Here is a 16,027-nt window from a genome sequence, read left to right as displayed (position 1 = left end):
GTTCCTTAGCCACCCTCCACAGGCATGGTGTCAGCTAGCACACAGATTGACCATGTCTTGTTTGTTATAGGTGATCCCAGAGACATTAGTCTGAACTTGACATATCTTGGATGCTTTAGGAATCTTTTAAATATCTAGTGCAGTCTTGATAGAAGAAAAATGTCTGAATGTCTAGAATATGCTCCTAGCCACACTACCTAGACTGTATTCTCAAGGGGTTTGGTTTTGTTTGTTTTGAGACGAGGTTTCTCTATATAAGTCTGGATGTCCTAGAACTTGTGCTGTAGAGTTCACCTGCTTCTGCCCTCTGAATGCTGGAGTTAAAGGCATGTGCCACCACTGCCTGGTTTAGTTTTTAAAAAAGAAAAAAAAAATGCCTCCAAGGATTGCCCCACTATCCTCACAAAAAGAAAGAGAAAAAAAAAAATACTGAAATATACTGAGGAAGGGATTTGGTTTTAGGAATGTCTACTTTTTGATGTTTTGAGATAGGGCCTAACTGCAGTCTCGGCTGGCTTGGCACTCACTGTGTAGACCAGGCTGTCCTCAAACTCCCAGCGCTTCACTTGCCTCTGCCTCCCAAGCTCTGAGATCCAAGGTATGCACCACCACACCCAGTGGGATTTAATGTCTGTGTTCAATTTATCCTTTCCCTGGCTGCCTCTTTCCTAAGCTTTTATGGCCTAGCTATGAGAACTAAAGAGTTTTGTGGGGGTTTCCCTCAAAAGTTTTTAACAAGAGGCCATGTGAAACTCAGGCCAGACATAGGTGAAGTGTTCCTTGTATAGACAGCTTAAGGTATGGCCGGTGCCCCTAGGAGTCAGAAAGAAGGTTGTTGGCAGCTTCCTGTCCCGGCAAGTGTAAATGGCTTTAATCTTGCTTCCTTTCCCTCTGCTTCCACATGGTTGCTTTGACAATTGGGCGAAAGCTCATATGAAGTAAACACTATTGCTTCACACTTAGACAGGATCTTTTTTTTTCCTAACTTAACTAATAAATGTAATATTATTTAAGCACAAATTGGCCCTCATAGTCAAAAGTGGCCTGTGGATTTTATAAGTATAATCAGTTCTTGATTCTCACAGATTATCTCTCATGTAGATTACTTGTGACACATTTTAAATCCTTGGGCAGTTTCTCTAAGCAGGCCAGTGTAAGCCTAGACCCTCCCCACCACTCCCTGCCCAGCTGCTGGGTGCTTAGGAAATACAAATTAGTTTTCTTTTTTTTTTTAAAGATTTATTTATTTATTACATGTAAGTACACTGTAGCTGTCTTCAGACACTCCAGAAGAGGGCGCCAGATCTCGTTACGGATGGTTGTGAGCCACCATGTGGTTGCTGGGATTAGAACTCTGGACCTTCGGAAGAGCAGTCGGGTGCTCTTACCCACTGAGCCATCTCACCAGCCCCCAAATTAGTTTTCATATTAGCTTAAGGAAGACATAATTAGGAAGGGAGACCTGCTGCAAAAAAACCACATCATAACTGCTACTTTAGGACAGACGCCATCAGGAGGACCCGGCTCACCCTCTGGCTCGACTAAGGGCTGGCTGTAAGGTATGCATTTGTAAATGCACACACCACATACACCCAGTGAACTGCTGTGTTGATGAGCTGAATTTGTTAAAAATTTCACAGAACACTGTGCACCAAGGTGTATGGGAAGCTGCAAAGCTTTGGCAGGTTCTAGTGTCTCGTCCAGCCCAGCGCCTTTTAACAGTTCTATGTTCTTGTCAGGCCTCTTTATGGCAGACTGTGGAGGTTACAAGTGGATCCTGGCAAGAAGGCTACAGGTGGGTTCGTCTTTGGGGAGAGAAGGAAGCAGCTGAGGGCACAGTCACTGCAGCGCTGCCATTTCAGGCTCTGCTTCTTCTATGGATGGCCTGAGTCCCTTGTAAAGAGCTTGTCCCTGGCGGACAAGATGGCTATGCGAGTATAGTTCAGATGCGAGAGACAGAGAAAGTGACTGGTCACAATGACTGGTTTTGGCGAATAAACGGACTCCAAGATGTTGCCAGTCCTACCAGTGAAGAAGAAGAAACCTTTAGCTGTCACAGTAGGGGAGCTGCTGCACTAGACCCTGATATGGGGTTTCGCCCCTACAGACATCGTCGGAGCATTTCAAAGAGGTCACTGCAATACGCCAGTGAGAAGAAAGAAAGTATGCATTGCTGGGTTGGCTTGGTACTGGCAGCTTACATCTTTTCAGATCCTGCCTTTCTTACAAGAATTCAAACCTGAATGGCAACCCATATAGCTAACCACTGAAGAGGGGACAGTGCCCAGGGTGCACTCTGGACCATGGTTGTCTTCCTAACTCCTGTGTGGGGAACTCCTTTCATACCCTGAGAATTAAAACCCAATAAAAAAGTGACTCGTTTAAAAAAAAAAAAAAAAAAAGATGAGGCTTTACTGAGGTAGTTGTCTCTGTGTAATTATGTCAAACTCTGGAAGTGTCTTCACTCTGGGTAGCTTCTGTGTGAGCCTACAACTCCTCATTCTGCACTAAAACTCAGCTTGGTCCTACCACTCAGGAGGCAGAGACAGGCGAATCTCTGAGTCTGAGAGCAGCCTGGTCTACACAGTGAGTCCCAAGCAGCCAGGGTTACATAGAGAAACCCTGTACTGAAGAAAACAAAACAAAACACCCACAGCTTGGTAACTTTCTTTTGAGCCACTAGTGTGTAGGTTGGTGGCCCTGATCTTATCTCTGGTCTTCTCTGTACAGTTAGGTCACATATCCTAAGCTGAGTACATGTTCTACTCTCTAATCAAAGGTTTGTTTCTGTTTCCACTTTCAGAAAAGCATTAATGGTTAGATCAGCAGGCCTAGAATTAAGCTCACACTGGAGGTTCAATGGCTAGGATGATGAGCCATGGGGTTGCGATGCCAAATCACAGAGCCTCATTTCACAGTGCTCCTGAACATCTCCAGGCTGTTCCAGAGGAACCCAGGAGTTCATGTTTCCAAGATACCTTTGAAATACATTTACTAAAAAGTAAAAAATTAATTTAAACGTTTGATTTATGGGCAACAGTGCAAAAGGAGTTTCTTTCAAGTCTTAAAGGCAAAGGACAGTGACAGTGTCCCAGCTGGCCAGCTGCTGTGAACCTAAAGCATTTTTTTCCCCTGAGTGTATCTTGAGATTGACCAGAAGAAAGGAAGCTCTGAGTACTGAGAAGGGCCCACTGCTGAGGCTGCTCCTAGGTGCGAGAGTCTGTGAGTGCTTGCCGGGTGTAACACATTTGATCCATAGATTCCCCAAATGCTTCAGACTCCGCACACAAGGGAAAGCCGAATAGCCCTTGCTCCCCTGTGTCCGAGCGTCAGAGCTACCGGCTCTTCCACTTGAGGTTGGCATTCTTTTCATGACCTTCCTCTTGCCCTCTCTCTCCAATTTCTTTCCATCTGGTCCTTCCTTGGACATCTGCCTCTTCCTCCCATCTACATGCTGACCTAGCTTCTCTTCCTGACTTTCTCTGCTTCCCAGCCAGGTAACCAGGCGTGTTTTGTTTGATTTACACAATAGTGCCTTTCCTTAGATATCAGCCATTGGTGTGTTCTTCCAAGTCTTCAAGTGAACCTTCCGAAGACTTCCCTCCCCTGAAGTCTTGCCGACCCTCAGGGACTTGACAAGTTTTGTGATACGGGAGTGGGGGTTTGATTCCTTGTTCCTTCCCTTTTCCTCCTCCTCCTTTCTCTTCTCAGACTTACTTAATTTGTAAATGTTTTGCCCACATCAGTATGCATCTGTGTGCATGGTGCCTGCAGAGGTCAGAAGAGGGCATCAGGTCTCCTGGAACTGGAGTTAAGGATGGTTGTGAGCCACCAAGTTGCTGAGAACCAAACCCAGGTCCTCCACAAGGGCAACCATTGCTATTAACTCTGAGCGATGTCTTCAGAGCTTTCTCCTTCGTTTTCCTCTCTGGTCATGGACTTACATCCCCACTTAGGTCAGTGTTCTCCCACTACCTCTTAGCCCTCATGTTAATAAACTCCAGAAAACATTACAATATCATTTCCTTTTAGTTTAAAAAATCATTTCTCAGTCAGTTGTGGTGGCTCATGCCTGTAATTGCAGCACTCAGGAGGCCAAGGCAGGAGAATTGCTGAATGTGAGGCAAACTTGTGCCATACAGTAAGTTCCAGCCAAGGCTACAGTGCAGAACATGTCTCAAACCAACTGTTGTGTTTATATTGTTTAGCTACTTTTTTTTTCCTGTGGTGACTATCAATATTCTCCAACTAAAAATATTTCCACAGCCAACTCACAAGGCCTTTGGACTGAAAGATTAAGTTACAGCAAACAACAATTCCCAAAGGTTTCCCAGCTTGGAAGGCAAATGAAAGGCCCATTTTTCCCAAAGTTGTCTATCCTGCCCTATCTTGTCTTGAGGTGGGGGAGGGCAAGCCACCGTAGAGCTGGATAACCAGCCAGTCCTGAGGCCCTGTGTTTGGTTCATGTCTATCCTGTTCACTTCTGAGAAGTGTTTGATAATATTATACTGTCAGTGATCACTCATATATATGACACATTTCCTTCAGTGCTGGGAATGAACCCATAGCCTTCATATGTTAGGCAAGCATTTTACCCCTGAGCTCCAGCCCCAGCCCCAGCACTGGTCCTGTTTTTCACTTTGGTAATTGGGTTAGTGGCTGGCCCTGGGTTGTGTGCTCGCCTGGGCTCTCAGTCAGCGGGTCTGTGTGCTCCGTTAGCAGCTGCTTCATTTCCCTCGTGTGGTTCCATTGCTGTGATGTGCATGGGGAGCTGCCTGCCAGTCCTCTGCATGATTCTATGGCTTTCATCTGGAGACTTTCAGCAAAGGATCTGCCCACCATAGGAGCAAATTCCTGTTGCAAGATGTGTGCTGCTTCCTGGGAGTGTTAATCTACCACTTGCAACCCAAACTACACTTCTCAATCAAAGTCATCTTGAAAAGCAGCTGACAAGTACTGTAGACCTACTGTGTGCTAGACACTGTACCAAGGGTTTTCAGGTCCCCTGTGAGATTACTAGTGACCATTTTACATGTGAGGAAACTAAGGGCCACAGGTATTCAGTGACAGAATTCACATGGGTCGTTGTGGCTAAGAACACATTAATGGGGGCTGGTGAGATGACTCAGTGGGTAAGAGCACCCGACTGCTCTTCCAAAGGTCTGAAGTTCAAATCCCAGCAACCACATGGTGGCTCACAACCACCCGTAATGAGATCTGACTCCCTCTTCTGGAGTGTCTGAAGACAGCTACAGTGTATTTACATATAATAAATAAATAAATCTTATTTTAAAAAAAAAAAAAGAACACATTAATGGAAGTAAGATTATATAAGACTATATAGTAAAATAACCCTCCTGTGGAAAGCCATAGAGTTCCACAGAACATTTGATTACAGCCCCTTAAGGATGCTTATGGGGAAGGCTGCTTTGCTCTAGAGCAAAAGAAAGGGCTTCAAGGCCCTTCAGTGCCAAGAGGGCAAGGCTGGAAGGAGTGTAGCTCAGTTTCTTTAAAAGTCATGAAGACCATACAGTAACTGAACACTTTTCTACCCAGGGTGCTCAGTATTCAGTGACAGTCTTATTATCAACAGCTAAAAGTACACAGACTTCTTGAGAGCTTGTTTGGAGGTTCTAGCAGGGGAGCGCAGCTATTCGTATACCCTTGACCAAAGACCGGTCCTCTATTCGGGGAAGGTCATCCTCTTCAACCTAGCGCACAGCTTCGGGAAGGACACACATGGAGCGGTGAGGGAGGAAGGGAACACCTGCCTAGCCAGCCTGATCAGCCAAATCAACCCTGGCAATCAATGGGGTGGCAGATTTCGCAGCCAGATCACCCTTACATCCCCCTTACATCCGTATGCAGACATCTTAAGGGAAGCCCTGGAACTACTTGGAAGCAGGGCAGGTCTGTGCAGATTTGGTATCATGTGAGTGGCAGAGTCCATGACATCACAGGAGGCAGAAAACACACCTGGAAAAATGTGGGGACTGTCAGAAGAGCCCTGCTCAGAGCTGCAGGGCAGATCTAGGCAGGGAGATACGTTTGGGGAGAGTTGAGGGACCATGGTTGTGATGGAGCAATAATGTAGGGAACTTGTGGGAAAAGTCTGCGTATGCTTGCTCAAGAGTCAGCTGGTGTAGGTGGTTTTATACTCTCAGCTCCTGGGACGCCGAGACAGCAGGATTGAGAGTTTGAGACCACCCTGGGTTAAAGTGCGGAGGAGACGGAGAAGTATCTGGAACTGAGCAGGACAATGCTTGACCAAAGATCTCTAAGGCTGGGTTTGCAGCACTCCAACTAGAGTACTTTCTCACTGCAGGCCCAGATGGAGTTCATGCATGGACCATCAGCAAAGCCGTGACGGCTCCTCAGGCTGCAGGAAAGATTCATACAGATTTTGGAAAGGGATTCATTATGGCGGAAGTAATGAAAGACGAAGATCTTAAAGAGGAAAGTTCTGAGAACGCAGCTAAGGCTGCTGGGAAGTACAAACAACAAGGCAGAGCTTACGTTGTTGAAGACGGAGATATAATCTTCTTCAAATTTAATTCGCCTCAGCAATTGAAAAAGAAATAAAAATTAGCTTTTAACTTTAGCATATGTATGGTTTGGGTTTTGGTCTTGACTGTGGGGTAGGTGGTTTGGTTTGGTTTTTAACTACGTTTCTGAAAACTAAAGGTACAATATTGGAACGGGACTCCTAAGTATTACTGACATTGAAGTAGTAGAAACCAAGTTCTGGTTTACTTTTGAAAGAGTTTGGGGTTGCAGAGCTGATTGGCAGTGTGGAATGCTCACCCCCTTTCAGAAAACCCATGTGAGGCTGGTCCCAACTGCCTGTAAGTCCAGCTCCAAGGGGTCTACATACATCTCATTCCCCTACACAGGAATATGCATGCATATGAATAAAGTTAATAAAAACAAGTTTTTACAAGAAGGAAGGAGAGTTGACAAGATTTGGTGATGTATTGAATGTAAAGTGGAGGTGCAGAGGAGGATGTCAGAGGCTTGACCATGGGCTTCGGGAAGGATGTAATTGTCCAGTATTGAGGTAAGGAAGAGAGAGAAGACTGGCTATGCTTTACCACTTATGTTCAGCAGTGAAGACAACAGGGTCAGGCCTCACTTAAGAGGAAACGTGGGCATAGGGCTGACAGTTCCTCTAGAGAGTTTGCTGACCCTGAAGATCTGAGCTTTCTGGGGTCCTTTTCACCTCTCTTCTCCCTTTGGCAGTGCGGCCATGATGTACCATGAAGCCTGGAGAGGCAGCAGGGAGTTCTGATGGGCCAGTCTTCTACCTGCTGGCCAGGGTGCTGGGTGTTGGGTACTGTGGTGCATGGAAAGGCTTCCAGATCCAAATCCAAAGCCCAGACATGTAGCTTGGGGGAGAGGTGTGCAATGGACATAACAGCCAGTCTGTTTACCTGTTTGTTTTGTTGTGTTTTTGAGAGAGTCTTCCTATGTTGACAAGGCTGGCCTCGGAGGCTGTGCGCTAGGACAGACTTTGGGGCCTTGGGGGTGGTTTTGACTTTGAGACCCGGTCTCACTCACCATGTAGCCTGGGCTGGTCTCAGACCAAAGATCCTCCTGCCTGTCTTGCCTCCCAAGTGTTCTTTTTTATTATTAGATATTTTCTTCATTTACACTTCAAATGCTATCCCCAAAGCCCCCTATACCCTCCCCCTACCCTGCTCCCCAACCTACCTACTCCCGCTTCCTGACCCTGGCATTCCCCTGTACTGGGGCATATAATCTTTGCAAGACCAAGGGGCCTCTCCTCCCATTGATAGCCAACTAGGCCATCTTCTGCTACATATGCAACTAAAGACACAGCTCTGGGGGGTACGGGTTAGTTCATATTTTTGTTCCTCCTATAGGGTTGCAGGCCCCCTCCCCACCAAGTGTTCATTTTATAGGCATCTACCACCACACCCAGTAGCTGCTGGTGCTAGGTATTGTTGCTGTTACATGTGCGTGTGTGTGTGCGTGTGCGTGTGCGCGTGCGCGTGCTTACACATAGGTAGACATCTAAAACCTGCTTATTGGAGTCAGGAAGTCAGTTCTCTCCATCCCTCACCTGGGTCCTGAGAATTGAACTAGTTGTGAGCACCTTCACCCGCTGAACCATCTTGCCTGTCCTTGAATTTTGTTTTTTCTAAACTTTAGGAGGCGGATCTCATTTTGTGGCCCTGATTGGCCTAGAACTGGCTTTGCTGACCAGACTGGCCTCAAACACAAATTTTTTTTTACCTGTTTCTGTCTCCCTGGATAAGCGTTTGGGATGTGGGCATCACAGCGGCAATCAGAATGTCCTCAGTCAGGCAGGAAGAGTGCCATGAGTTTGATGCTAACCTGGGCTACACAATAAGATCCTATCGCAAAACAAAACAAATGGTAGTAAACTTTAAATTTAAAGCAGTTTAGATTCACTGAACTCTTAGCATTTGTGTGACTTTGCCCTTTTGAGTCTTTAGAACATGGTGAGTGCCTCCCTGAGAATCCTGGCACCTGCTGGAGGAATGCTCATTTATGGAGACACTATCCTGCGTCGATCTCCAGGGCCCTACACAAGGCAAGGGGACATGCAGCCACACACATACCATGGAGTCCAGTCGCCAAGACTGTACTGGGGTTTCCTGAAAAGGAAAGGGCCCTTCAGGCCCTTAAAGTAGATCATGAAGGGCTTCCTGTTGCTTAATCAATTGAAATGACCCAGAATACAAGCAGGGATTAACGTGTGCCTCTAGATTAGGGCTAATCAGGGGCAGGCTGAGCAGATGGAGGGGCAGCCACGGCCTGATTACTGAGCGTCAGCATTTAATCATCTCTCTTCCAAGGGCAGCCGCCCGACTTAGTGCATACTGGGTTTCAAAGCCGCCGCACCCCCCCCCCTCGTGCCATAAAGGCTGCTAGGTCAGACAGAGACACAGAGGAGATTTAATCTAATCCCATGTCAAAATGCCTGCATGGGTGTTTTTGTGAGAGAGATCTTAAGATGCCCACATGAAGATGGTGATACGTTTATTTAAGGTGGGTGTCTGCTTAGAGCACATATAGAAGAGGCGTTCTGAGGTATCGGAGGTTGTCAGTGACCCCGCTGATGGAGTTTCTCTCTTTGAAAAGCCTTTACGATGTATAATAATTGTCACAGTCACTCACACTGAGACAGCTTTGTGAGGAAGTAACTCAGTACAACTGAGGCCAAATTTGCTTCTTCCCTGAGTTATGTGAAATACACAAAATGCAATCTGCAAAAAATATATATTTGTATATATATATATATATATATTTTTTTTTTAATTTGGATAGGTCTTGGGTGTGATATTTTTACTTTGTTTTTATTTTAGGAGAAAGTGTCTCCCTATTTAGCCCAGGCTGGCCTGACTGCTAAGGTTACAGACTTGAGCCACCACCCTTAACAGTGATTAGACATTGGAGTTTTCATTTATGATGAGTGTAGAGAATGTGCTGAGCACCTGCTCAGTGATAGGCTCTGTCCCTTTGCAATGGAAGTGGAGATAAGACAAACGGTGACACTGTGTAAGAACCATTCCTCTGGAGAGGTCTGGGCAAAGTGCCATGAGACTACCAGGGAACAGGACCCGAATCATTGGAGGACAGAGACTTGGAGAACCAAAGAACAAGCCAAAGACAGTTGCTGCAAAAGGCACGGAGCAGACAAGCATGGAGATGCTTGTGTGGAGAAGCTCAAGTACATGCCAGCCCTTGCAGGCAGAGCACAGTGGGCACTTGGCAGGACGATCACAGACTCAAAGCCAGCCTGTGCTCCATGTTGAGACCCTGCCTCAAAAGGAGAAAATAGACGAGAACAGACCATGAGAGCCTTGAACACCATGCCAAAGTATCTTAACATTATTAACATGATGGTGCCAAAGGACTAAGTAAGCAATGTAGTAAAAATAAAACTATTCTCTGTGGCGAGGGAGGGTGAATGGAGAGAATTGCTTCAGCACTTGATTTGCAATGGCTTAGAAGAAACCAGACCACCTTCACCCTGAAGCCTCAACCTCCTGTTCCTTCGCAGCCCTCTGCCAGCTTTTCCGCATCACACAACAAGAATCAGCCCCAGGCTCTCCAGGAAGCTGTACTGACTGCCCAGCCTGTGTTATGTTAACATGCCCTTGTAAGTGGGGTTTCAAAATGACTGTCATCAAAACAAGCCTGTTTCATGTTGCACCATCAAATGCTTATCCCTAAATTGACAAAGCTCACTCTTGGAGAATGCTATCAGACAGTCAAGACTACGAAATCATATTTTCTTTTGCATTAATTTCCTTTGGATTCACACATACACTTGGACAGGCAGACACACATGTGCGTAAGTGCATACCACCAAGTGTGTGTGATGGTCAGGAGGCAACTTTTGGGAGTCACTGCTCTCCATTCACCATGTGGGTCCTGGCCATTGAACCTAGGTTATCAGGATTGCTTAAAAGGCTCCCACCTGCCAGGCCTTCTCTCTCTCTTGTCTTTCTTTTGGAGACAAGGTCTCACTATTCACTGGCTGGCCTGAAACTCTCCTCACTGTGTAGATCAGGTTTACCTTCAACTCCCAGAGATCCTGCCTGCCTCCTCTTCTGGGCGCTCCCTCAACATTCAACCAGTTGTTTCCGGCTTTAGTCCTTCTGATGGCTCCTGGTGCTCAAGCCCAGCCCTGCCCCTGGTCTTGCTCCCATTGTCTCTGTCTCCAGAGCCTGTGCTTGAGATTTCTGTGCTAATATGGAGCACATTTTCTGAGAGAAAGTGTGCGTGGGCAGCAGCTAAAGTTTGAGCCATAGCTGAAGTTGTGTCATATGTGATTCTTATTGATCATCTTAGCTGGGTGTAAAATTCTAGGCTGAAAGCAATTCGGGGACGCTTGAATCAATGCCTGAAGGCATGGTTCCATCATTTTAGCTTCTAGGGTTGCCATGACATCTAGTATTGTTCCCACGTCCAGTATTTTACGTATGCTCCCAACCTCTGCTTTGTTCTTCTGGAATCTTTCGGCTCTTCCCTGTCTCCCTTGTACGCTGAGATGTGTCTGGGTCTCTTGCTGTCCATTGCACCTAGAGCATCAAGTGGCCTTTTCCATGCCAAACTTGCTTTTCAGTAATAGAAGTTTGCTTGTGTGTCTTATTTCTAATCTTGTGCGACAAATTTCCCTACTTTCTAATCTTTTCTAGTCTCTGTGATTTTTTTTCTTGTTATACTATACCCTTTGCAATGTGTTTCATTTATTGTATTTTTTATTTTTAAATTACTCTCATATTTTTCTTTTCTAGTTGGTTGTAGGATTTTGGGGTTCCCCAGGGTATTGTTGCTGCCACTGCTGTTTTTATGGGACAGGGTCTCACTCTGTGGTTCACATTAGTTTCAAACTCACAGTTGTCCTGTCTTAGCCTCCCTGGGTGCTAGGATTAGAGACATATCCTATCGCAAGTTTGGGAGTTTGAAGTCTGATTGATTGGGTGAGTGAGTGGGTGGGTGGTTTGGGGGCTGCTGTTGTTTGTGGTGTTAGGAATCTAACTTAGAACCTCATACATGCCAGACAAGACTTCTTCCACTGAGCTAGACTTCCAGCTCTTTATTTTGTATTTCTGAAATGAAGTCCCTTATGTTATAGCCTACATTAGCCTGGAACTCCTAAGCTCGGGGAATTCTGTCTCAAATTCCCACTACAGGTGTGTATGGGTTTTTTGGTTTGTTTGTTTTGTGTCTGTATGTGTGTGTTGGGTTTTATATGAGATATATATGGATTTAATATGATGTATAACATATAAAATCCCATTTTAAGAAAATACTCGGGGGCTATCAGACTTTGCCAGCATTTGTTTGTTTTGTTTTCTCCCTAAGTTGTCTATGTTGTCCTTGTATGGTTCTGTGCCCCTTTAAGAGTGGCACACTAGAATGCTGCTTGTTCAGGGATAGAGCTAGGCGACTTATGGACATTAGAGCTAGTTAGTATTAGAACAGGCCATTCCACTCACCTCATTTCACTATTAGTTTGGGTTTTTTGGGGGTGGGGTGGGGTGGGGGTGAATCTCAGATCTTCTATCACAATGGTCTAGATGTTAAGGTTTGGGGCTTCTACCTACTAACCCAGTCAGCTAAATACTAGTTTTCCACTGTTATTGGCTGCCTCTCTCTACCTGAAGGATCCAGGCCCCTGCACCCTGAGTCCCTTTGGGCAGGAGTTCACTTTCACTTCACTGACAATCAGACTAGTTTTGGTTGATGGCTTGCGAAGCACAGCCTTGCCCTGTGTATTGTAATTCTACTTCCGGCAAGAAAACAAGGCAGGTGGATGCACATGAGTCTTTGGCCTGAGTGAACTGGAAATGGGTCGCTCTCCCCAGTGTCCATGTACTGTACAGTGGTGCTGGGCTGCATTTGCTTTGCCATTGCTCTTAGCTGATCCTAAACTGTGTTTTTTAAATTATACTAGTCTGTGAAATCCTAAAATTTGGAGACAAATGAACTTATTTGATTGAATTCTTTTTCACGTTTAACTCTGGAGGAAAAAAACAAAAACAAAAACAAAAAACATAAGTGGACCAGTAGCCAGACAACAGAGCAGAAGACAAGAGATTTGTTTTTTGTTGTTGTTCCTTTTCCAGCTGATAGAAGCTTGAACTCGGGCAGCTAGCGGGCTCAAAGAGACCACAGCATAGCCCAGGAGCAGTGGGTGATGTGCTGCTGGCAGCAGGGCTGGCAGCCAGGGTGGGAAGACTCACATTGGTGGGCTGCGCTTCCTAAAGAAGGAGGCCGCAAGGTCTCGGTGCAAGTGTTCTCAGTGTTCCCGCACTCCTTTCCCGAGAGTCTAAGAACTAAAATGAAGTGAGGAGAGAAATTTACTGCCCAGCGCCAGGCACATGCCCAGAGTCTGAGCTCTTGAGAGGCCGAGGCCAAGGGAGCAAAAGCTCAGGGCCAGCCTGGCTGGCTGCACTGCAAAACCTTGTCTCTGAAAAGAATGGAAAAAAGTTGAGACTTCTCTGTCTGGGAAGCAGGTGAGTCATTGGCCCAGGGCTGGCAGGCAGGGATGCCCTGAAGGACCAGAGCCAGTTGCCCGAGCCAGCGCCTGGGTCCTGAGCTTGGGCCCCACCAACGGTCTTGCTTTGTCTCTCCAGGCCTGGTCCAGATTCCTGTGAGCATGTACCAGACTGTGGTAACCAGCCTCGCCCAGGGCAACGGGCCGGTGCAGGTGGCCATGGCCCCAGTGACCACCAGGATATCGGACAGCGCAGTCACCATGGATGGCCAGGCTGTGGAGGTGGTGACCTTGGAACAGTAGCGTGGAGCTCTATCATGGCAGCGTTTTTTAGTCTACTTCAGAATTTTTTACATGTTTGCAGAGGTGCAATCAAATGGAATTAAGTCTCTCGACTTGGAAAGAAAGTTTTGGTAACCTTTTTTTAAGAAGGAAGAAAGGCAGCAGCTTTTGGAATCACATTTTTTAAAAGCACCACTTCTGGGATCTGGTGGAGTGAGAAACGCCACCGATTTCACTGTCCCAAAAAGCCAAATTGTGGCCAGACTTCTTTGTGCAGAAATGTGTGTATACTTACGTGTGTGTACGTGTGAGTGTGAATATATGTATATGTGTACATATGGACATACACATTTACATATATGTATAAAGTATATATGTACATACATATATATGTATGAAACCTGCATGGAATTACCTGTATGAAATCAAGGTGAACTGTGGGAACAAGAACCCACCCAGTTTCGTGGGTGGTAGGGTACATGACCAAACACAGTCACCTGGTTTTCGTTCATACCAGGGTCATGCATTGAGCTACTGAAAGACTCAGGCGGAGGTGACCACGTCCTTCACCAAAGCTGCCTCCCAGTGGCTGCCTAGACCTCTGCTAGATTCACCGAAGGAAGGAAGATCCAGGACACAGCGTGGTCCAGAGAGTGCTTGTGAAGTCCAGGGACCGAGAGCGCGTGCGCACATGCGCGCTTTGCCAGCAGAGACACACTTCAGCTGGCCCAGGTGCTGACCTTGCCACAGGCAGGTAAACGCCCTGCAGGCTCCTGGCGGGGGCAAGAAATCGTTCCTCAGCCTCCATCGTCTCCCTTCCCAGGAACCCTCAGTCTCACGACTATCCAAGAGTTGCTTGGTTGTTAGGTCAGTCCTGTTACAAACTGAAGGTGACAGAAGTGTCAAGGGTCTGAGGAGTGTTCACGGAGCAGGCGGGTGTAAGTGCAGGGTGTGTGTGTGTGTGTGTGTGTGTGTGTGTGTGTGTGTGGGAGAAAATGGGAAGATTATAGGAGAGCAAAAAAGGAAGGAGGGAGAAAACTCCTCATAAATCAGGGTGCGCCGTGGGAACCGTGTTCTCCAGCTGTCTGCAGCTGTATTTCAGCAGAGGAGACTGCCTCACACAGGACCTCTGCACAAAGGCTGGCCGTCACAGATGGGTCAGAAGACTCTGTGAGGACTTTTCCCAGGCACATCCTGGCGGCACAGGCCTGGGACAGCTTTCCTGCTCACAGTGTAGCTTGCACTGAGCAGTCGTTGTCACTGTGAGCTCTGTGCTTTCCAGGCACAGGCCCTGAGTCTCCCTCCCGTGGCTCATTCATCTGATGTCTTGACAAGCCAAATCTCCGCTCCTGGCGTGCAGGGACTCTTCCTCCTTCCTTCCTGCCAGCCCTCTCCCGTGCGTGATAGTGTATTTAATGTGGTGTTTTTGGTTTTTTGTTTTTTAATGAGACATTAAAAGATTCTTCATGTCTTGCTCAGCCTTTGAGAAAAGTTTCCAATTCTTATATTTGCTTGTTTTATATAAAACTATACAATGTTCTTTGTATGTTCTTTTCTGTACGTGATAAGGGAGGGGTGGGAAATTTGCATATCAATGTCCTGGTTCTACAATTGGTTACTTTTTTTTTTTTTAAACTGTGAAGCTGTCCAGGGGCTTTAAGGCCTGTGTTCCTTTGTGGTGAAATAAGCCTCCCGATAGTTTGAGAAATTGCCAAGAAGATAAAAGCAAGACCCCAGCAGCAGAGCATGGAATCGGTGTTGTTCTCCATTCTGTCTAAATTGCCTCATTCAATAAATAGTTTAATGTGGCGACAAAAAGTGCCCCTCTCTCTAGCAGCCTTGGCCACTTGGGCTACAGGACTCTTTTGGGGTGTGGCTCATTGTCCTTTACAAAAGACATGCACTAGAGGTCTCTAGACTGGACCACACTCTAGGAACTCCAGGAGGGAGGAGACCTGTCCGCTCCCGAGTGCTGGGTGAACCCACCAACCAGTCCTGAGGATGTCTGTCTTCTGTATCCCAGTTCTCTGGAACAGTTGCACTTCAGAAAGCCTCAAGGTGGTCTGAAGGTTCTACTCTGAAATCTGTTTTAGGTGTTTATTTGGCACCATATTAAAAGACCTTGGTGACCCCTGCATCTTAAAAGGGTTTCCCGAGTGAGTGAGTGAGTGAGTGAGTGAGTGAGTGAGTGAGTGTGTTTGATGCAGGAAATGTCTTCAGAGCAGAAGGTCCAAGCCCTGCATTGCTATCTGCATCCTTGTTTCTTGGTTTCACACACACCACACTCACTGTTTTAATGTGTGTGTCACAGCTGGATCACACCACGCCCTAACTCGGGCCCTTCCCACAGCCACTATGTCTCCTCATGAGCTGTGCCTCATCTTCCCCTTGGGTGCCCTTTTCTGTCATTTTTATTTGTAGATGTCTCAGTGAGTCTCCGGCTGATGGGATTATAGTCAGCGAATGAGGATGCGGTTTCCCTTGGGGTTTAGCCTTGGCTCAGTACTGTCAAGTACCAGCTTCTATCCCTTCTTATATACATGGTACACCGCCATTCACATTCACCAGGGAGGATGTGCCAGGAAGGAATGACTGCAGCTGTGCAGAGCACAGCTTCTCTAGAGACCCTCCTACTCAGCCTTCCCGGGATGCTTGCTGCTAGCTCCCGTGGTTTACAAGCCAAACCCAGACAGTGCCTTCCCAAGAGCTTGTGAGCGCTGGCTTCCGAGAGGCTGGCGCCAAGCTTCT

General features: G+C 46.6%; 1 protein-coding gene across 8 annotated transcripts in view; it reads left to right on the top strand.

The window, feature by feature from the left end:
- Positions 1-14,757, top strand: part of Nrf1 (nuclear respiratory factor 1) — a 107,682-nt gene extending 92,925 nt beyond the window's left edge. For 4 of the 8 annotated variants that reach the window (XM_085840759.1, XM_085840758.1, XM_021165118.3 and 1 more), the window contains one exon: positions 6,326-6,601. In XM_085840759.1, the coding sequence (XP_085696885.1) occupies positions 6,326-6,582 (257 nt within the window). In that variant the 3' untranslated portion in view covers positions 6,583-6,601. Of the gene's footprint in view, positions 1-1,739; positions 2,378-6,325; positions 6,602-13,136 lie in introns of those variants that run through there. The other 4 variants (XM_021165121.3, XM_029478399.2, XM_029478398.2 and 1 more) reach the window with 2 other exon arrangements.
- The last annotated feature ends 1,270 nt before the right edge of the window (positions 14,758-16,027 follow it).

The sequence above is a fragment of the Mus caroli genome, unplaced genomic scaffold (assembly GCF_978045245.1).
Source record: "Mus caroli unplaced genomic scaffold, Mus_caroli_1 scaffold_7, whole genome shotgun sequence".
Lineage (NCBI taxonomy): Eukaryota > Metazoa > Chordata > Mammalia > Rodentia > Muridae > Mus > Mus caroli.
Note: the sequence above shows the minus strand (reverse complement) of the source record. Positions and strands in the feature narration are given on the sequence as shown.